Below are 22561 nucleotides of genomic sequence, written 5' to 3'. Positions count from 1 at the left end.
ATCTGTCAACATAAGTGGTTGATGTAAAGCCAATGTTGGGCTTTGACTTCAACCTACCCAATGATTGAGGTTGATGTCAACACAACTTTGGGTTTTGACATCACCCTGACTTTAATTTCCAATTAAACTTCAATGTCAAATGTTGGAGGTTGATGTCAACTGAACGTTTGGCTTTCATCTGAACCTGCTTTTGATATCCAACAAAATGTCAACGTCGGTCTTTGAGAGGTTGAGGTCACCCAACACTTGGTTAAAGACATCAATCAGATTTTTATTTCCAAGAAAATTGATGGTCTTTCCATATGAGAGTCCAACGTTAGAGTCCAATGTCTATCTGACTTGTTTTTCTGGAATGTTGCTGACAACACCAAGGTACTAGTTCTTGAAATGACAACACTTACAGCAGAAGACCACAGGCTCTATCACCATTGTATTCCTTTATTTGGCGATAAACATAACAGGAATTTTTGCAGATAATGACTTTGGATTATTGCCGGTTATTATGACTTCTTATAAACTACTGGAGGTCAGGGTGTTAAATTAATGGCATTTTATCTTTCCCGAAGGTTTTTTTTAATGTTTGGGAAAGTGACTTTAATAAGCCTCTAGTAACTATTCCTCTCAGCATTTCTGCACTCTGATGATGCAGCTGTAATGAACCACACTTCCCTGCTGGCCCGGGGTCAAACTTTGAAGCCTCATTTTCCCATCGTCTGGCTCTATTGCATCCTTCCTGACATCACAGCAAAGACACAATTTGCCCACAAGCAAATCAAATGCTTCACTATGAAAGCAATCACAAAAGACTTAGGAATGTGGAGAAATTGCTCCATTAAAAATATAAAACTTGCCCAAATGGCACCATTCACTGGATTTACCTGCTTGCAAATGAATGCAAGAAAGTCCTAGTAGCGATGCATTTACTCTACATCTGTATGCATACAACAAAGAGCCTTCTGGCTCATTACATTTTATGCAGGAGACATTTCCCTCCTGGGACAGTGAGCAGTTTCCACCCGTCATCACCTTTACAATTGAAACAGTTTGCTGCTCAACTCATGAGCTTGCCTTGAAACGGTGTTGCTGAGAAACTCGTCCCTAAAGGTTTTGCACGACGTGCATGTTGTCGTGTACGACAGCACATAGCTTTTTCCAGTCAAGAAGAATCATGACATCCTGAACATAAATAGTCAACATGCTTTCCAAGCTGAAGCTCCCTCTTCAACCTTTAACTTAGCGGGAACTCGCCCGTCAGCAAATCGTTCTTCATGGGCTCCAGGATCTGTGAACCACTACAGAACCTTTAACCCCGTCAATCTGGCCTTTACAGGATGACGAGTGAGAAGGATTAGTTTTCTGAGCATTGACTGTGCATCAACATACAGACAAGCAACAGCATTGCCAGCCAAAGCAGCCTTTCTCCTGCACCTTACACAGTCATCCCTTGTTTATGTACATACCCGCCCTGAGTACCAATTGGTGTCGACTAGACTGCGTGTAGGACAGCTCAACATATATACACAAGGCAATTTGGCAAAATGACATTATTCTGTGCTTGCAGAGAAAAAAGCAATTACTATACAAAACATCAACATAATTACTATTTCCAGGAAAAGACCTCTATCTTCAGAAATGGAAATATTTCTCTCTCCACTTAAACAGAATGGAAACAGCGGCTGAATATACACCTAAAATGTTACCCTTGTCGTGATGTCGTGTATGTAAATACCACAGGTAATTTTATATTTCAGCTGTATATGGCAGCTAGATGGCAATAGGAATTACAGACTCAGTTGATGAATTAATTAATTAACGAAATCTTTCACCTCTTGGAAAAGTGGAAGAACCAAAGCCTCTTAATGTTGTTAAAAGATCAGCATTCGCGTTGTTTTGTTCCTCCAGTGGAAAATGGATTTTACTGAACAAAAAATCATCTGACTTAAACCACTCAAAGTGTAATTAATTTACTGACTCCTGAAAGTAGACTAAGTAAGAAAGCAGATTCTTGTTTATAATCAGCCACTATTGATTTTCTGAGATCAAAGAATTTCATTGCCAACATCTGCTTCACAATAATTGTTGTGTTTAGGACAAGAAAATAACTTGAACTTGACAGATATTGTCAGTTGTAGCTATCTAACTAAGTAAGCTAACGTTCTTTTGGTGATTTTGTAATGTTTAAAGTCGACTCATTTTAAAACAAGAGCTCTGTAAGAGGGTTTTATACCTAAATGTGTGGAATATGTCTTTCTAAGACTGGAGCTAAAAGCGTTAGCTTAGCTGCTTAGCATACGCAGTTGGACAAGCAAGTGCAGGCTGGAAGCGGTGTCATTTTCTAAATGTAATGCTCTTTCAGTAAACAAGTTTTGCTGTGGTAGCTGGAGTGTAAACCTTCCCATAAATCCAAAATATCAGGAGGGAGCTGCTAACATTAGCCTAGCAACCCAGGACGTAGGCTAATTAAACAGAGGGGAGATACTACGCAGTGGATATTCCAGTCATTAACTGGGCTTTTTTTGAATATACATAACCTGTAACCCTACAAATAATTTTGTGTAATATGACAACACCCTAGGAAGTAACGCTTGGTTGTTACCAATGACACTAATAAGCTAGGTTGCCTGACATGCTAACGTTTGAAGGAGACAAACATCCACAGAACTGAGAAAACAAAATAGCTTGTGTGGTTGAAAATGTCTGCCTGGTTTTCAGCATCTTATATTCGACCTGTCATTCACATCTGTGCTTTCTACTTGACTGTCTGAGGATTTAAGAGAGACATGATCCTGAGGAGGCACATGGACGGGCAGAGGCGTTGCTGTGTGCCACACGGTTTCAAAGCTCCTGCAGGCACAGAAAGCACACGCCGAGTGGGAAGAGGAGCTGACGGGTCGCAAAGAGTGAGCAAAAGAAAAAGAGGTACTTTGAAAAAAACACTCCTGATACATCCATCCCGAGCCAGCTGCTTCTGGGAAAAACTGACATACAGCTCTCAATAACCATTTCTGGAGTGCACTCTCGGTCACCTTATGAGGCCTCCCAAGTGACCTCCAAGTAATGTTTTTATTATGCATCCACTGCTGGCGAATATAGCCATTTCTGTGCATGTTACTCCTGGAGCCACATGAGCATTTTGAATTTCTTATCAGGTTGAGGCAATCTGACCAACTGCGTGCGTTGCTGAAGCCTCACTGGAGCACATATCACCAAGTGATGCTTTCCCCGCTGGGTGATGGAAATGATTGAAGTAGCTCCCTGCAGGGCATTACAGTATATAATATCCTTGAAAGAACTACAGATTATTATCATACAAGCAGCAGGAGTGCGAATCTGAGAAGGCATTCCTCGCTGCACATGGAAACCAGGGACTAAAAGGAAGTTGCGTTCAATAGATACAGGATTACCTTCCTTTGAACTTCTACTAGCCAATACAGTTTGCATATTGATTTTAAGAGAACACCAAGGATAAGATTATAAATCTAACTCTGGCAGTGTATCAGTGGACGATACTTTCCAAAGAGTATTACTGTAGGTTTGAAACGCACATGGAGTTTAACAATCAACACAAGTATTTGAAATGTCACCCAATTGTCAAAACATTAAGTATACGCTACATACAAGTTCATTTCATGTCAATGTATAGGACCAAAAGGGATTATGTCCATGCTAGCAGGCGGTGCTGTGAGGCACCGTAGGGCTTTGAACTAATCACTAACATCAGCATACTGGCTTGTTAGCATTTGCTACCAAGCATTGAAGACAAAGTGAAGTGAAGATGTTATTGTGTTTCAAGTATTATTAATTTAATACACTTGACATTGACACACTACATCTGTTGATGGTGCTAATGAAATTTCTTTTCAGTGTCTCAATTTGTGTTCTTCTGTACTTGCACTTGCTATTATAAGTGCATAAGTGTTTGTTCACACTACGACAAAATGCAGTGCACTAGAAGTATCTGGATATTATATTCACAGCCGTCATAATGGTGAGAGTTGAAAACTAGACGCCTCTCACCCTCAATGGTGGCCATCTTGGCTACGGCGCGCTAGCTGAGGAAACATCGTTGGTGCAGATAGCAGCAACAATTTCCATCAGGAAAAGTCCACCACTAAGTATGTAGTCTTTTTTCCCCAATCACACATATAATGTAGCTCTCTTAGGCATTTGGGTGCCTGTAAAAAATCTGCTCAATGAAACATCTTCCACCAAAAATAAAAAAACAAAATGGTGATTCATCAGCTGCTCTGATCAAATTGCTTTTTCCTGTAAAATGAGTGCAAGCGAAACCCAAAACAGCTTGTCTTTTGAAAGTGCATATGCAACCAATGAGACCAAACAATGAGACTTCACTTGGCTCGGTTCAAAGAAAATCTGTGTGTAAGTATCTAAAAGGCTTTACTTCAGAGCACGGCCACACAGGGTTGCTTGTGATTCATGTCCTCCTTCTTTCATCTCTTTCTTTCCATTATCCACTTCCAGCGGGGCAACACAGAGGCCTGCAGCCGCTTGAAACGGCGGCGGGCTGACAGCATTCATTGCTTGAGCAGCCCCATTGCAATCATGGGTAATACCCCCTCTCTTCCTGTCGCTGGCATAAAGGTACCATTTCCAAGCTGTACTACACTCACACATTGCTGCAATGCTGCATGAGGAGGAGGTAGAGCTGTATAAAAGTGTAAAACAGGGTTGGTGGCTGACGGAGCAGATACTGTGTGTGCACAAGCAGACAAAAATGTGGTTTAATTTCAGTTGGACTTGAACAAGAAAGAGAAACAATTACAAAGATACTGAAATTAGCACAATTTCAACCTTCATTAACCGGCAACAGACACATGCTTTATAGATTTAAATACATCAAATACTTAAAACCTTAACAAGCCAAGAGAAGCTTTATCTTTGTTCATTTAGCTTCTCAGCCACAGAAACAGCGAGTTAACTTCCCTGCTCGTGTTGCACTCAAAGCAGCTTACACAGAGAGGAGGAGACTCAACCAGCGCACAGTCAGCTTAGCTTGTTGCACAAAGGAAACCTATTGGGCTGCATCTTTCACCTTCCAATTGACTCTCGGACGACACAGGGTTTTAGCTTAAGGGTATTTGTCTGGCAGTGTGAGTGACTCGTAGATTCTTTAGTTTAGTTATGTCCATCAGTGGAGGAAGAGAGGCGGAAGCTGCTCTGTTGCTGTTGTTTTCTTGGGTAAAGCTGGAGCAACAGTCTACTTGTCAGCAATGCTAACATAGAAATGTTGAGTAAAATTTCTAAAACTTTGGGGTAAAGCATGGGTCCCCAGCATTTAGAAACTGATGGATGCTAACTTGCACATATTGAGCAATTAGCAAAATTAGCATTAATTAGCATAATAACAATATAGAGAATATTTCAGCAACTAGATTATTACGCCTCTGTAACGTTCCATCTGAACAGAGTCAAAATGGCGTCTGTGTAAACTGCAGAGCTGGCAGGGTAGAACAGCGCTGTGTTTGTGTATTTGAAGCACGTGCTGTTTGTTTACGCCTTGTGCACGTTTTTGCTTCAGCAACGCCGGAAAGTTATTTTAAAACATGCACTGGTGCGGCTTTACGCTGGCGTTGCGTGGTCCAATGTAGAATGACAAAGGTGGCATGAGGACGGAGCTTCATTACGGCGCAGAGGCAGAACCGCAGTGTAAAAAAAGGCTATTGATGCTGTGGTCAATGCTACGGATGACACAAAGCTTTTTATACATGGATTATCAACTAAGTTGATCAAATTAGCACACAACCATGATTACAGTGTGTATGTAGGGTCTATTTCATTAAAAAAATAATATCATAATATCTCTATCTAAACCATAACATTAGCGTTTTGCTAATGTGATCAAGCTAGCTTTAGCTTTAGATAGTTAGCTTGCTAGCTTAGTTAATATGTTGTTTTAGAAATAGAAACAGCTAACATGAATGGGGCTCTATGAGCTGGCAAATAGACTGTAGATAGGTTCGGAGTATTTAATTTTCCACAAAGATAAACACAGAGAATGGTTAAGAAATCAAATCAACATCCAGGTGTTTCTGTGGTGATGATTAGCTGCAGATGCTCAGTAAAATAAGCAAGCAAAGACCATCTTCATCCTGCATGACTCATGTGTTGTATGACATTCACAATGGCAGAGAATCTCTCAGACTCGGGTAATTCCACTGCAACAAAACATCATTTATTAATCCATATGGCGTTTTCCATTGATTCTCGGTGTAATTTTCACACTGAATACCTGCGATTTAAGGGAGATTCAATACAGACACGTTAACCTGCAGGGCTATAATATAAATGGAAAAATGTTCTATTTGAAGGCAGCTGGTGGAGAGGTTTTGGAATCAGGATCGAGAGAGGTAAGAAATAGCTCGAGTACAGCCCCTGAAAGATTTATAATTGAACTCATTCATCTTTCTATCTTCCACATTACGTATACATGCCTCGAATACTCAAAAAAGATAGCAGATAGCATCTAACCTTGGACTGCAGAAGTGCCTCCAGCTGTACAGACAATGAGCTGGATATGTATCTCATACCGCACTTGTTATATGGTTGATTCAATAGATCAACAAAAGGGCAGTAAACCATCACAAAAAAATGCAGGTAAACACAATTTAAGGTATATAAAAGATAACGTGTGATATGTGTTTTTCTGTAAGGTTATCTGAAGGAGGACAGTTATTCAAGACAAATTATCCCACAAATTGAGCTTTAACGCCTCGGGCCCCAGTGGAGCTCAGAGTATATATTACAACAATCACACAGTTCAAAGGTTTAACAGTATTTAATCTGGATCTCAAGCCGCTGGTTCTCCGTTACTGGCTCTGATTACATGCGGTTCATCATGCAGCTGGTTTTAATCGCAGCTAAATTCATCTCGCTCTTGGCTTTCACTAAGGGGCATCGTTTCCACGAGTCTCAGAGGACATATACATAAGCATTTCCTCCTAAATTGTACACGTAGCTCAAAGTGGCGTTAATGGAGTGAAAAGTGTAACTCGTGAAAATAAATGGATAATAAATCCTCTGGATGGGAAATAAATGTCAAGTACAACTGCCTTTAGATATTTACTGAAGCACAGAAGGAAAAAGGGCCGGTTAATGCAAAGACTCGACAAATATCACTGCATCTCCAAATACATTGTGCTATATTCGCTAAATCTGTTTTCATTGCACTCATAGACTGTATAAAAGATGGAGGACATGACAGCTCCAATCAAGTGAAGCCAAAACATCTCTATCCCCCCCTGCTGACTGGCTGCAGTATAGCTCTTAAAGCCCGCCTCCTCCATGTTAACAGATGGGACATGGGTGAAACTATAACATCAAGATACGCGCCAAGTGTTCATTTTTCTAAGAAGTTTAGTTTGAATTAGTTATTTGACGTAATAAAAAGGGTGTAACATCATGATTGACAGCTGTTTTGACAAATACGGCTCCTGAAGCCGACCTGTTCCCGAGTAGCAGAGTGGAGGAGGAAAGACGAGAGGAATCGTACGGACATTGAACTTTCCATAACCGTGAATATCTGCTTCAGACCAACACGAGGAGCTGTTCTGCTGTTGACTGTGCCGGCATGAAGGATAAATGTTTTGGGAAGCAAAAGGGGCGGGACGTCGGCTCCACCGGCCGATCATTACTGCAACAAACTTTTTTGCAGTATTAATTTTTAGTTTCCAGACTTTCCAATCCAACTTCCCGCTAAATTGAAAATGTGCAAACACCCATTAGTCATTTTTGTCATCGTCTCTTGAAACATTTTTGGAAGGAACTGCAAAAGCGAGATTTGGCAGCTTGATACCTGTCTGGCTTCAGGCTTGAACTCGTGCATGGGGACACTGTGTAACTCAAAAGTTTATTGTTTGAGTTCCCATAGCAGCTGGTAGGTCTGAACAAAAGGGGCACCCTGCGTTGTCGTGTAGCTCCTCCGAGGCCGATGAAAAGACTGACATGTTCGCAGGTGTGACCGTTTTTGAATAAGAAGCAGAGCACAGCTGGGAGTGCATCTGTTTTTCTGCATAGAAAGTTGAATTTAATTTATAAAAATGTGTGAATTGGCTGATATCCAGTTGGCCTCAGTGAATGTTTATTCAGCAGGAAAGAGATTCCACAGCTACGCTAGCAGCTCTCTGAGGCTCTGGTACACATCATGCCTTGCGCTAAATGCTAACACGGTGATGTTTGGCAGGTACATTCTCCATCATGATTGCAAATCAGAACTCAACAATAAGTACAGATAAGTGTAATGGAAATGTGTTACTGGTTTTGCAGGTGTTCGGTCACAAACGGACGTGATGATTTCATCCTAATCGTCATGACTCATCATCCCTCTGCTGTTTCTAATTCCCATAAACCAGACTTAACTGGCAGAACCAACAAGATCGAGGACAGTGAGTTTGGTGTTAAGACCGTTCGATTAATTTCTGGCTGCAGACAATCATCCAGAAAAGCAGCCCACTGTGACCAACTCAGTTCTCCTTCTATGAGATTAAAACACATGTGTAAGGAAGATGAATGAATTTGAATGTGAAAATGCTTCAACATGAGCTTGAAGTTTGCACTCATAAAGTTCTGGTATTGGGAATAATGAGCGCACCCTCGGGGTCGAAGTCGGCCCCACAGGAGGAATCCCTCCTCATCAGAGAGCTCATCTTCTTTTATCAGCTGCTAATGTCCTGGAGGAATTTCTTCTTGCAGGAGCTTTATCTTTCATCGCCCTCACTCCACTCCAAACCAGATGGTCTGTAAGCTACCCAAGTGCAAATCTCCTCATTTTGCAATTAGCAGCTTTATTGTACAAAGAACTTCAAGCATCTAACAGCACCCGAAAGAGGTACCGGGCCGTAAAAGATGGCTGCTGCTGCCGTCACATCAGAGATGAAGGGCAGGAGGGCTCTCTGATGGTGCTAACCTCTTCTGAGTGAATATTAGAAAAGTCAAAACATCAGAGAGTAAATCTGCAACGTCAAGAGGAAATCGAATAATGTTTTCCCTCTGTGCATGTAGAAGAGAGGAAATGAGAAGTGCCGCTCACCTTCATTTTTGCATGCAACATGCTCCAGCACAGATGAGAATCACATGGGCCTGAACAGACGTGATGTCATACACAGGGAGAAGCAAAAAGAGAGTCTGTGTTTATGTCCTGCCACAGTGCACACCCAGGGTCCATAAAAGGTAAACAATAAAAGAGTCTGCCTGGTCCTCTGCGAGCTGGAAACAGCTATTAATAGCCTGTCCTCTAATTTAATTAAAGCTCATTTCAGCACACAGTTAAAATCAATCTATACAGCCAGAGACACTCACACAGGGAATCGATCTCTCCTCAAAAATGTTGAATCAGTCACAGATTCAGCGTCAGGACATTATCCTCCTGGATGCTACTTATCTGCACTGCAGCTATGCAGATCAGCGCCTGCATCGACTCCTAATGGACTGCAAGGCTATGACTGGGCGATAATTATCATTACTAAACCTGTTCACTCTCCCCTTCTGTCCATGCGACAATGACCACATGTAGCACAGTGTGTCCAGCCGGAGGAGGATGACGGCATGTGAAGGGGTGACAGTATTAAAACCACGCTCTCAGGTTTATTAACTGGATACGCACCGAGTGAGGAGGCAATGAAGGAGAACTTTGAACATCAGCTGAGGGTGCTGCCAAAATCTACATTTCTTATGATTCTCAAGACACGATTTAAGTGTTTGATTGTGAATTTGGGAGGGTGAGGAGAAAGGGGGCCAAAATATGTGAATTCAATTTCAAAAACACCCTAAAAAGAATGGAAATCAATGAAAACGTGCTGCGGTTAGATTAGGGTCTTATTAAATCAATATTTATTGGGGGGTTTTCCAGCCTTGTATGTTTTTATTTTTAAGGAGGACAGTGGATAGTGTTGGAAACAGGGGAAGAAAGAGTTGGCATAGCACACAGCAGAAGGCCTGACGGTGGGAGGCGAGCCCGGGGCCGCTGCATGGAGGACTATAGCCGCTGTATGTGGGACGCGCTGAGCTAAACCAGCGCCCCTAAATCAATATTAATATTATTTTTAACTACTTGGGGTCAGCTGTAACAAGCTTCCAATAACAGTGGTTACTTTTTTTTTTACAAACCAAGCAGCTACAGAAACATTTGCATTCATTTTGAGTCGTGTTTCTGTCCATTGGGTGAAAGTAAGTTCAAAAATCCACTCCGATTTTACCTCTGTTTTGGTCTCCACCACCTGTCTGGCTGTTAAACACTCCACCGTGTTCCCTAGCTAAATGCTAACTTTGATGGACATGTGGTGCACAGTTGGTTTATCAGAGCTTGTGTCTTTAAAACAGCTGCCCTCTGAGCTGAAAACAACCAAATGAAAGTGATGACAGTGAAACACACCTGCAAAGTGACCTGGCCATAACACCATAACAATGAACCATAAGATAATGCTTGCCCCAGGGGGGGAATTCGGGTGTTGCAGCCGTACAAAGACAGAATGGCTAATAAGTATATACAGTATAAAAAGAAGAATAGTTATACAAGTAGGAGTAAGTGACAAGATAAAGTTACAGTGTTACAATTTCATTTAGCAGACGCTTTTGTCCAAAGCGACATACATCTGAAAGTTAATCATCTATGCATTTATGTCCGATGGCCTACTGGGAGCAATTTGGGGTTCATTGTCTTGCCCAAGGAGACATCGACATGTGACTGTAGCAGTCAGGGATCAAACCCCCAACCTTCAGATTGAGAGACAGCGACTCTACCACTGAGCCACAGCCGCCCAATGGTGGCAGTTATGGGATAAAGTGACATAGTATGCAGGTTGGGATAATACAGTATGGTATAAGGTCTAGGTTTTATGATATGGTACAGGTGCAGTATAAAAGTGGCAAGTGTAAGTAAAATAACTTAAAATAGCTGTTACATAGTATAATATAGTACAGGGTAATAAAATGTCAGAACACTTTGAAATGTGGCCACCACAGGGTCCATAAACTCCAAGGTGACGTCCTAAAAACACCTTTTTTTGTCTTTCTAAGCCTTGAAGATATTCAGAAAACTAAATAGCGAAGAAAAACTAATAATGGGAATTGCTGCTGATTCATTTTCCAAGTGTGTTTGGTAAGAGTCTAGCGTTTTAGAGCTAAGCAATCATTCATTCAAAAAGCCTGAAGTGCTTCTTTATAGGCAGAAATCTGAAGAGAAACAAGAAAAAAACAGTTTCTGCCTGACACCAGTGTGACGTCAAGACATTTGGCTGTGACAAACAACAAGTGGACTGGTGCCCGGCTCCAGGTGAGCCTCAAATAGCAGCGGGCCAGCTGCTGTGTGCACTGTGAATTACTGCTCCCTGACACAGGCCCTAGTGTGCTTCCCCATGACAAACAGCTATTAAATTTAAATTAACATTGTTTTGTATGATCAAATGGAATAACAGAGGTCACAGGCTGAATGCATTAGCACACGCCTCTGTAAGATTCAGAGAACACTGTGGTGCTGCTTGTTAAGTCGAAGACACTACACACGAGAAGCTGCAGCAGGATAATACGTTATATAAAGTATTTCTCCTGTCTTAAACGGCGTGATAAGACATGGCTGTGGGGAATCACTGACAGCATCAAGACACATCCTCAAACACTGAAACACTGCGGTGTGTTTTCACTTTCTCCCCCTTTACAGAGAGAGAGAGAGAGAAGGAGGCAGAGAGAAGCCAGGAGAGACTGTTCATCAGCATCCCTCAGCTCTATTTTTAGCCTGACGCTGGATCGCAGCGAAAACAGCAGGTAGGCCACCAATTGGACATCGAGTGGCGAATAAAAACACTTCAGACTGATCCACTTTGAATACAAAATGCCCAGATTAGCTATAACTCATATTGAGCTCTGGACTGGTCCGTGAAGTCCAACAGTTGGGGTCAGTTAGACTCTTGGAGGGGGGGGTAATGAAGATGACTGAGGGTGATTAGAAGATTAAATGCGGCTTCAACCGGCAGTTCATGCAAAGGGGTAAAAGTAGCATCAAGGAAAGAGACACAGCCATGTAACTAAGTTCATGGTTTGCGTTCAGGCACCTTCTGTCGTCATGTAGCTCCTCTGAGGCTGTAATAAGACTGACATGTTCGCAGGTGTGACAGTTTCTGAATAAGAAGCAGAGCACAGCTGGGAGTGCATCGGTTTTTCTGCATAGAAAGTTGAATTTAATTTATAAAAATGTGTGAATTGGCTGATATCCAGTTGGCCTCAGTGAATGTTTATTCAGCAAGAAAGAGATTCCACAGCTACGCAAGCAGCTCTCTGAGGCTCTGTTACACAGTCATGCTTTAAGCTAAATGCTAACATGGTGATGTTTGGCAGGTATATTCTCCACCGTGTTTGCATAATCACCACTCAACAATAAGTACAGATAAGTGTAATGGAAATGTGTTACTGGTTTTGCAGGTATTCAGTCACAAATTGACAAATTAAAATGTTGAGCAAACTATAAGTCGCTTTCCCACTGGTCAAAAAACCTGCTAACACCCAGCTTTTTTGCTTAGTGGGAAGGTTACAGTCGGCATTCAGACCGGGTCAAATGACTCTGCAGTAGACTCGGGTATTTATCGCCTCGACTCTGATCAGCATTGATGGGAACACAAAACCTGTGTCGACACGCTAATCTCTGCCCCCTTTCCGGCGCGATGCTTTCTCAGCTACAAATTCCCGTCTCCAACGGAGCAGCACTCGAACATCATTCAAAATTTGTCAGCGCTAAGTTTGATAAATAGACTAATTGAGTAATAGATACAATAAAGACCTAACCACCGTAACATCACTGTTTACTAACCCTGTTTGCGGCACATTTGTGACCAGACGGTGACGCAGCAGAAAAGAGACCGAAAGGAGTACACTCCACTGGCAATGGGAAAAGCGACAATCGGCATTTATTAGCGGGACAACGTGCAAATTTTGGTGGGAAAGGTGTATAAGTTGATGGATCGCCAAAGTGGCTACAATTCATCTAGAAGCAGAGATGACTGTGGACACCATATTTCATGCCAATCCATTCGTTTTTTTACCCAAAGGATTTAACATGAAAACCAAAAATTCAACCTCATGGAGGTGCATAATCATCTGGGAACTGTCAATGTCCATCCATTATTTATACTGATTATCCTGTTCAGGGTCGCGGGGGTGCTGGAGCCTATCCCAGGTGGGGTACAACCTGGACTGATTGCCAGTCAATCACAGGGCTGACGCATAGAGACAGACAACCAATCACGCTCACGCTCCAGGCAATTTGTTAGAGTCGCCAACGAACCTAACGAGCACGTCTCTGGACTGTGGGAGGGAGCCGGAGGGAGCCCACGCATGCACGGGGAGAACATGCAAATTCCACACAGAAAGGCCCTCTACGTCTAAACCTGGATCAAACCAAGAACCTTCCAGCTGTGAGGCGATCCATCTTGTTGTTGTTGAGATATTTCAGATTGAACCAAAGCAGTAGACCAACAAAACAGACAGATATTGAACTTCCTACAGCCACCGCTCCATGGCTGAGGAAATGGCTACGAGAGATCCATAAATATCCGTTGAGGTTGGAGTCACACCTGCTTTAATCCAGAGCTGGAGCTTTACTGAGCACAGCCCTCATAAGTCCTAAATCCTTATTACCCTGCTCAAATTATCTTTCAATATTGAGATGATTAAAACTGGGGCTCTTTTCTCTTTTAATTGACAGTCGGCGAATCTGGGCACAAGGCCATGCTTCTGCAGGAGCTGCGAAAATGCACTGCACAACAGTAAAGCTAAGATAAGTCTATAAATGCTGCTCATTATATTTAAAATGAAATACACAGCATGCCTATATTATTCCTGATTTTCCTTCCTTCCCTGACCTAGATAATAATGCATATTTTTTACTAAAGTGAGACAAGAAAGAAAGTTTAATTAGAATTGAGATGTATGAAAGCCCTGCAGCCCTCTTTGAATCGAAATGATAAAGATAAGATCTGCATACGCAAGTGAAAGTCATGAAATCAAAAAGTCGGTCCTGTCCATGTTGGCAGGACTTTGTAGATCAATGTTTCTATGAATATCGCTCTACTTCACAAGTTATACCATGAACTGAGGTCAAGCGATTTTTAATGAAAACAGTTTGAGATACGACCGCACACTTACAGTAATGCAGCGGCCATCAGTCTGCCAGCGGCCTGCTGGAGCATCGCAGGGTTAACGTGATTTTATGGAGCTCAGCTGAAATAATGTAAGGCCTCACAGTGGAGTTTCCATTAGTGAGTGAATGTTACGGCGAGGCTCAATGCAATATAATTAAGATTAAGTGGAGAAGGCATCAAGTAGCAGCTGTGGAGATAAAATAATAGTTTTTCAGGCATTCAGAGAATCTTATTTATCTTGTGAGATTTACTGATGAAAAAGAACTGCTTTGCTTGGTTTCTGGAGTTGAACAAACTTTTGGTTATCATCCTTGGAGGCTGCACCTCCACCTCTAGACATTTTTGTGTACTAAAAAATAATTTAGTACACAAACAATGAAATTGTACAAAAACTATTCGCCCTTTCCTCAGCTCATGCTTCACGTTTAATCTGCTGGGCTGCCAGTTTTGTTGAAACCATCAAACTTCTCTTATAATTCTACAGACACTGCCAACGTTTATTAAAAAAAGTACCATACCGTTTAAAGGGCCAGTTCACCGATTTTCAACCTCAGGCCTATCATGCTATTATGGGGAGCAAATGCCATTATGGGAGGAAAAAAATGCTATATCACTCTGTGCCTTTGGAGGACGCTATCCGCTTCTCCAATTCCTGGAAAACCTCCGCCAGACTACGTAAAATGCGTCATCTGGTGGAGGACAGAGAGCTCGCTAAAGTACACTTCCTCAATCTAGGACGCCGCCTCCGATGACATGGCTTGTTCAGAATCGTCAGGTTTGAAATGTAGACTGCAGACCTGAAGATTTTTTAAGATGATCCCCCGGTATATTCTCTTCGTTTTTCAGATTCTGTACCGCTCTGAGCCATTGCCTGCAGCGTCTCTCGCTGGGCCGTTTCTTTCAGAGGGAGGGGCACAATGCATGCTGGGTGTTGTAGGAATGTAGAATGGGCGAAACCACAAGCTGTTTGTACGACTTTCTCCACAGCTATGGCGCCAATTTCAAATATTATTGCTTCTATCGATTACAGAGAACACCAGCTTTGACTGACAGTGGCTTTTTCCAGGGGCGAACTGCTCCTTTAAGCATCTCCTATATCATTGTTGCACTCACAATGCAGAAGAAAACGTAGAATTAGAGATATCATCCTTTTCAGTACATGCATTCTCTTTTCCTTCTCAAAACCCGGCGCCTACATTACCCACAATGCAGCTAAACCACAGACAATTTGGTTTGCGACAGGTGTGCCATGTCTATCCTACATAGGTCTTGTAAACTCGTTTCATTTTAACTCGACATCTGCTCATTTTGAAACTTGTAGTCTTCATCCTGAACTGACGTTGACTCAAGTGACATCACCTAAGGCAATAAAACAGACACATTGCAATGGTACGCAGTTATCATACTTTGGCGTGTACAATCAGTGGAGGTGAAGTGGAGAAGTGTAGGAACTAGCAACAACAAGAGATTTAAAGGGAAAGCACATTCCTTAATGGGTTAATGTACCTCCTGATCCCAGCCTGGCACTTTGTTTGAATGTACTCATTCTCAAGGGGGAAATATTTTATTCATATTATTTAAGAGACTCTCCACTTTGCACCCTGAGTGAGGATGTCACTTTAGATCCACAGCAGCATTATTTTAAAACCGACACCACACTGACTAAGATCTGCCCTCTATTCTGACAGTTGTTACAGGCAGAGGAGGCTAATATTCATCTGATATTTTATTGATCCCTACAGGAATAAATTCCCCTTCAAATCTTGGCTGGTGGAAAAGGTCACGGCACAAAGGCCACATACAGAACAGAACACCTGGGGCTGGGACTTGCTCAAAGGCTCTTCAGCACAGCAGATGCACGAGGGTTCAGAGAAATTACACCCATGACCCCCGGCAATGAAAAGTCTCACAATTAGCAACACCTCCACACTGCCTCTGCTAGCACTGTTATCAGGGTTTAACACACACTAATTCATGTCCATCAGTAGAAATCATAAAACATGAGGGACTTCCAAAACATCTGAAAGGATGCTGAATCACAGAGAGAACTAAAATTAAGCCATGCATTTTTTTTGGCCTATTAATCAAACACCACAATTCAAACAGGTGGCATGTTTGAGGTGCAAAGAAATCTTTCAAATGAGCAACAATACAGCCTTTATGTTACAGAAATATCGACTTCTCCTGTCATCGCTCTCACATAAAAACATATCCAATTTAACAATCAAACTACTGCATGAAATCCTGCCTGCTATAAATAGCAAAGCACTGAACTCTCCTGTATTACTCCCTTTCACATCTCCTGGTTCAACCTTGTCCCGGCTGTTCATTGTCTGATTTTATTGAATGCAATAGATTGCCTGCAGAATCTGTAAACTGACTGTGGATTTCAGTTAGATTGCAAAAGTTTTGTACTCTGTTGTCCTTCATTTATAATAGCTGTAGCCAAAAATAGCGTCACCCTGATGTGGTAGAAACGTTCAGACACACAGTGCTGTTAGCTAAAAGAGGAAGCTGAGGACCATGGGTCTGCAGCTCTTTCCTGGGGTCACTAACAGCGTAATATCTGGTCAGGAATCAGTCCGTTTTCCATATTTGACCCTGCAGCATCAGAATCTTACGGGTCACTAATTTCGTTGTAACACCTGCACGGACACACAGAGACAGACAGGACAGAAGGACACACAGGCTGACTGACTAAATGATGGCCAAACAGAGACAGACAGGACTGGACCGGGCTGTTTGACACACAGAGGTCGGCTTTGACCGTCTCACATTCCTACAGATTGCCTCAATCCATGCAGCACGCGGCTGTGCGCGCGCCAACATCCAGCAGCACGAGACGCAGGTTTCTACCTGTTAGCACGAGACTTACCTTTTCCTCTCGTCTCCTTTGACATAGTGTCCTCTCCCGTGTGTCCCTCACTAAAGCCGTGGCGTTTTTTCTGCGCAGAAACGTCTTGGTCCGGTAGTTAGCGAGACAGCGGTTCTGTTCTTCCTCCTGCGGCACCTTGACGCCTGCCAAGCCGAGGCAGGGTGAAGGAGGCACGGGGAGCTTCAGCCGCCGCGTCGGTGTCCTCTCACCGTAGAGAGAAAAGAAAATCAAAACCCGGAGAATCTGCAAGCTTTGCTATCATTCACCTGTGTCAAGTCCCTCACAGCAGCGACCCGCCCGTGCCGCATACATACTTTGGGTATTTGTTGTATCTGTGCAGACTTGGCTCACATGTCATGCCCACCCAGCTCCAGTCTCCTCTCCTCTCCGCTGCTAACATCAGCCGGAGTTCCTCCAAACAAACCGCGGTCTGCAGCTCGACTGCCTCCAGCGGTGCGCGCACGTCCGCGGCTGCTGAAGGGCGTCCGTGCTCTTTCCTGTCACCTGTTTGTGACTTTGCAAAATGCTCAAGAGTAAGTGTCCTCAGTGAAGAAAAAATAGCTCCTCCAGTGACTTCGTGCATCTAAGAAAAGCTCTGTTGTGAAAGCCACTCAGCAGATTTTGTAGTGACTCATTTAATTAACATTGTACTATAATTCCATTGAATCTACCACAGCGCAATCATAAGTCTGCACACAACTATTACAGGAATTACACAGAACATTAATAAGAAAGCCTGACAAAGTCATTCTAATGTCACACAAGGAGTCCTTGTGCAGGGTGTGGCTGTTACAGTCATATGTAGCCGATAAAAGATGATATGTAGAAGATGGGGTCTGAGGATGAAGGGGGAAAGGACGTAAAATAAACACAGTAAATGTATTCCATCTCCAAATTCTTCATAACAAAGACTTCCTCCTCCTTACTCCAAAAAAAATACACTCAATGGGAGTTTTTATCACAACAGAACAGAAGCTTTAGGTGAAATAAAATATCCACTGTTTTCTGACCTCAAAACTTGACCTCTATGATCAGATGTAAAAAGCTGCAACAAGTGTTACTGCAGTGGGTGTGATGCTCTGACGCCGTGACATGTAAATGAGCTGAGCATGAGATTAAGAAGTGATCAGAAGCACAAAGAAAAGCTTTATTGTGAAAGCCATTCAGAAATTGTCACCGACTCATTAAATTTGTTCAACATACAAGAGAATATAACGAGGATGAAGGACACCAAATCTCAGGAATATTTTATGAATTAAACATAATATTAAATCAAAAACACATTCTAATGTCATACAACTAACTCGTGTTGTAGATTTGTCCCTGTGCAAAGTACAGTTGTTGCATGAATACAATATTAAAGATGAAGTGGAGAAGATGAGGTGTGAGGATGAAGAGCAGAAGGACAATAAGTCACTGAGGTGAAAGCCGCCCCGCCTGTCAGCCATCCATCACTGGAGCAGCAGGTGCCACCTTGGTCACATAGGCGCAGTCATCCGAGCAGAACAGAAAATCTTTTGGGCTCTGACAAGCTGCGCCTCAAAATACAACCAACCCCTTCACAATAAAGCTCCCTGACAAAGCAAGATCCTTTATTCCCCTCTCTTCTTTTGCTTTCTAGGGATAAGAGAGAAATGAAGCATGTGATCATGTCCCCTCGGCTTTAAATCCTCTAAATCCAGTTGTGCGATCGGGTCTAATCTGACAGATGCTTTACCTAATGTCCGCCTCTAATTCATTTTCAGCTTATCTTGACCTGCACTGCAGCGATGCTTGACCTAAATTGCTGCAAAATGGGTTTTCTCCCTGAGCACTTGTGGCACACATTACACTCTACAGGGCGTGAAGTGGTCATGATGTAACACTTGCTGTGTTGTGACCACACATGAGGTCACAAGGTCCCAGAAGGATGGTGTGATTGTTCGCGGTGTCATTTGGCAGCCGTGTGCACACAAATGAATATTATTGATAGAGGAAAATGCCTGTGGCTGAAACATCGCTTTGGAATCTGGGAGCGGGACACGCTACATTACCAAACTCTGTGAGGGATACACGCAGCCAATTTGGATTTAGCATAAAAGCCAATGGCAATACACTTCCAGGCAAAAACACTGAGCCTCTAAGCCATCTAAGAAAAACTAATAGTGCAAAGGCCTGAAGGCCGGGACACAAGCAAGACAGATAGCAGTGATTACACCAAATGGCTGTCAGAGTGAATCCAAGAGAAAAAAAAGGCTAATTGAACTAAGTAAATGTCTTTTGTAAGAAGAAATCTCTCCATGCCACTGAGGGCAGAAATCAAACTGCACGGCACTTACACATAAAAAAGAAAAAATATAAAAAAACACATTCAAAAAAAGAAAAAGAAAATATCCGTATTAGAGTCGGTTCATATTCATGGTAACCTTAGGCTTTGAAAAACCAAAGTGCAGGCACAGAGAGACTCAGTCTGGGAGAAAGATGTATACAGTTGTAGATCAACACTGTCAGACTCTTGCAAGATGAAGGCAAGACCCGTTTCAGCTCCTGGGAGCCATTAAAGATTCACAGAATACAATACATGGCAGTCAGCAAACCAGGATTTCACACCTGAGGTGCAGTTCTGTCGCTGTAACTGTCTGAGAAAAAAGACTGTGCGTGGTAATGCACAATCAGCGACTTAGATGAGGTGATGGTAGCAAACTAATAGGCTTGTATGATTTCTGCGCTTTAAAAATATGATGATTTATACTAAAATATTCCATCACCAATGTGTCACAGTCAGTCTCTGACACGGTGTGACAGTAAACTGGCAATTCTTCACATTCAGGGATCTTTGAGCGATCGCAGCTCAGGGACATTTTTAATATTCCTACTTCCTGTTTAAAAAATATTCAATATTGCTGTTTTGGCAAGTTTGTCCTTGAAATCAAATTATAAGCTTTAGTGTAGATTGTGAGAAGTAACGGCGGTCTACTACTGTGAATTTCATTATGAGGAAATGCAAAGTGCATGCTACCTTCAGGGACTCTGTTGCACTGAGCTGCACTATGCATAATGTACATCGTGACCTTTTGCATTTTCACATATATATTTAATCTAAAGCATCTTAATTTTATTCCTTCATATTTCTTTTTTATAATTGTTACTTTTGACACTGTGAGAAGCACACCACATTTTATTTAAAGTAAATGTGTCATAAGTGTGCTATCAAAGAATTGAATATCAAGCCTACTTACTAATATTATCAGTGGTAACAATCCACAATACTGTTCAAACATTGCGTATTAGGGCCATCTTGTTTCTAGCTAGCTGTTGAAGAGGGGCGTGGCCTCCTACAGCAGAAGCACGACCCCCCTTGGATTTGCAGAGAGTGCAGTGTAGAAGTAGATAACCTGAAGGTGATAAAGGATGCAAAAGTTTGGAAATATATGAAGGGGCAAAACCATAGGCTGTTGGTTGGTATGGGTAACAGGTAGGACAGGGCTGCAAGGCTGAGTGAGGCAGGATAAAGAAACATTTCAGTAATAAAGATGTTACATCTCATACTTTATATCTTGGTCAAATGATACCCAGGTTTATTTAAGTGGGTCAATATTGATGGCATACAGGGTTTCATCCCACTGAAAAACTTAATTGGCTGAAGAGAATTGAGTAACATTCCTAATATAAACAGGACAGTCGTGGAGGGTTAGGCTTAACTGAAAAATAAAGCTACATGTCATCAGCGTAGTAAACCAGCAAAAGGTTACATACATGTAAAGTAAAAAGGGAATGGGACCTAGGATTAAACCTTGAGGAACACCACAGCCTAACGGGCTAGCTGAGGAACAAAGTTGTCTATAGCAACCTGAAATTTCCTGTTTGACAGACAGGAAGAGGAATGATTGAGTACTTTTATATTGTGATATTCCTCCTATTTAAAGTTATGGCTTATGCTTATACTATGATTACCAAATATTAAAAGAAAGACTGAAATTTAGATTAGCTGACAGCAGGACAGTAGTTGGCTTTGCCTGTAAACTCACAGTTCACTGTCATATTTTTTGTTGAAAAGCAGTAAGTTTGAACAGAGCTGATGAGTGATGTACTGGCTATGAGTGCTGCTCATTGTGCTGAAATGTAATAATCTGTGTGATGGAGTCTATTCTCAACTGTATCTTACACTGTAATTAAAAAATGATTTTCTGTATCATTCTTTGGTATCCCCTCGCTTCAGACTCACATGTGCTTCGAGGTTGACAGATAATCTTTTCAGACTCGTAATCCATCATTGTGAATTTAGTCGGCTCTCTGCAGGGACTCCGCTTCTTTACTTGTTTAACACAATAACTTTACAACTTGGGGCAAGTTCTGAGACCATCAATCATCCCAACAATGCAAAGCTGTGGCTGAATTTATCATTCAAATCATAAGCTCTTCACGTGTCAAAAGCCTGTGGTACCTGGCACCTGTGATGGGATACAGTCTGAGTAAAATGCAAACAGTGGTGGTATTTGCATGACTTGTGTGTAAGCAGAAATCCTCCAGAACAGCAGCATAAGTCAAAAACAGCAACATGAGTAATACGCCTGAACATTTCAGATCCGTCTGGTTTAGTTACAGAACATCAGCTAAAATGTTTCATAAGTAACCCAGATGTCACACAGCAGCCTTGATGTACCTTTACAGCAAAGTGCCCCCTCAGTGCATCATGAATATATTGCAGTCAGCGTCCTCTCCAGTTCTGAAATTAGCTCCGATAATGACTCAGCGCTGGTTAGCGGCAAGGTCGAACCTCTCTGACCACTAGAAATTACAATAATGTGCAAATCTGTGCTGATTCTGATCTATGAACCGTAACATCTGCTTGTGAATGTTCATGCTTCGATCCAAAAAACGGCACAGTGAGCTAAAGCGACATTCTGGCATTACTACAATGCTGGATTTGCATAAAGGAATATAAAAGGAGGGAACCGATTTCACTGTTCTGTGGTTTGCTGACAGCAGAGTTTCACAGTCAACACTAAGTGTTGCCTGCTGAGGAGGCAGAAAAGAAAATACATCTGGCTTTGTCTTTGAAATGACACATTTGGCAGACACGGTTAAAATTTCTGGACCATAACAATGGAAAATAATTAGAAATTAGCCCTTAAAATTAGACTAATTGTTTCATGCGTTCCACGTCGCTCAATCACCAATGTCAGAACAACAGTTCTTTATGTTGGCGTAAAGATGACAACATTTCCCTCCCTGCTTTAAGCCAGCAGATTTCTATCTGTCCTTCATGGAAAAGAAGAAATTTGCATGGAGCTCGAGCCTGTGAAAGGCTGCACGTATGCAAACGCCCACGCAGAATCCCAGCCTGAGAGAAAAAAGGGGCAGCTGATTCAATGTGAGCTAATTCATTCAGTCACTGTATATGTCTACTGTCACAGGCTGCTCCCCACAGGCCAGCTCCACATCTGGATGTGTCCCCTCTGCTCCGTCCGCACAGCTTTCATGTTGCTCTCAAGGGACTCAGCACTTTGTTGCTCTGCCAAGTCTGCCATGTTTATTTTGCATTTAGAGTTGAGACTTTACA

The 22561-nt window shown here is 42.2% G+C and overlaps 1 protein-coding gene across 1 annotated transcript in view; it reads right to left on the bottom strand.

The window, feature by feature from the left end:
* Positions 1-17395, bottom strand: part of pitpnm3 (PITPNM family member 3) — an 89544-nt gene extending 72149 nt beyond the window's left edge. Inside the window, exon 1 of the mRNA XM_069668874.1 lies at positions 17020-17395. Coding sequence (XP_069524975.1) covers positions 17020-17044 — 25 coding nt within the window. The 5' untranslated portion in view covers positions 17045-17395. The remainder of the gene's footprint in view (positions 1-17019) is intronic.
* Between the last annotated feature and the right edge of the window lie 5166 nt (positions 17396-22561).

This window comes from Semicossyphus pulcher, unplaced genomic scaffold, assembly GCF_022749685.1.
Source record: "Semicossyphus pulcher isolate SPU_LCO1_2020_fin unplaced genomic scaffold, fSemPul1.0.p SCAF_19, whole genome shotgun sequence".
NCBI classification, from domain to species: domain Eukaryota; kingdom Metazoa; phylum Chordata; class Actinopteri; order Labriformes; family Labridae; genus Semicossyphus; species Semicossyphus pulcher.
Note: the sequence above shows the minus strand (reverse complement) of the source record. Positions and strands in the feature narration are given on the sequence as shown.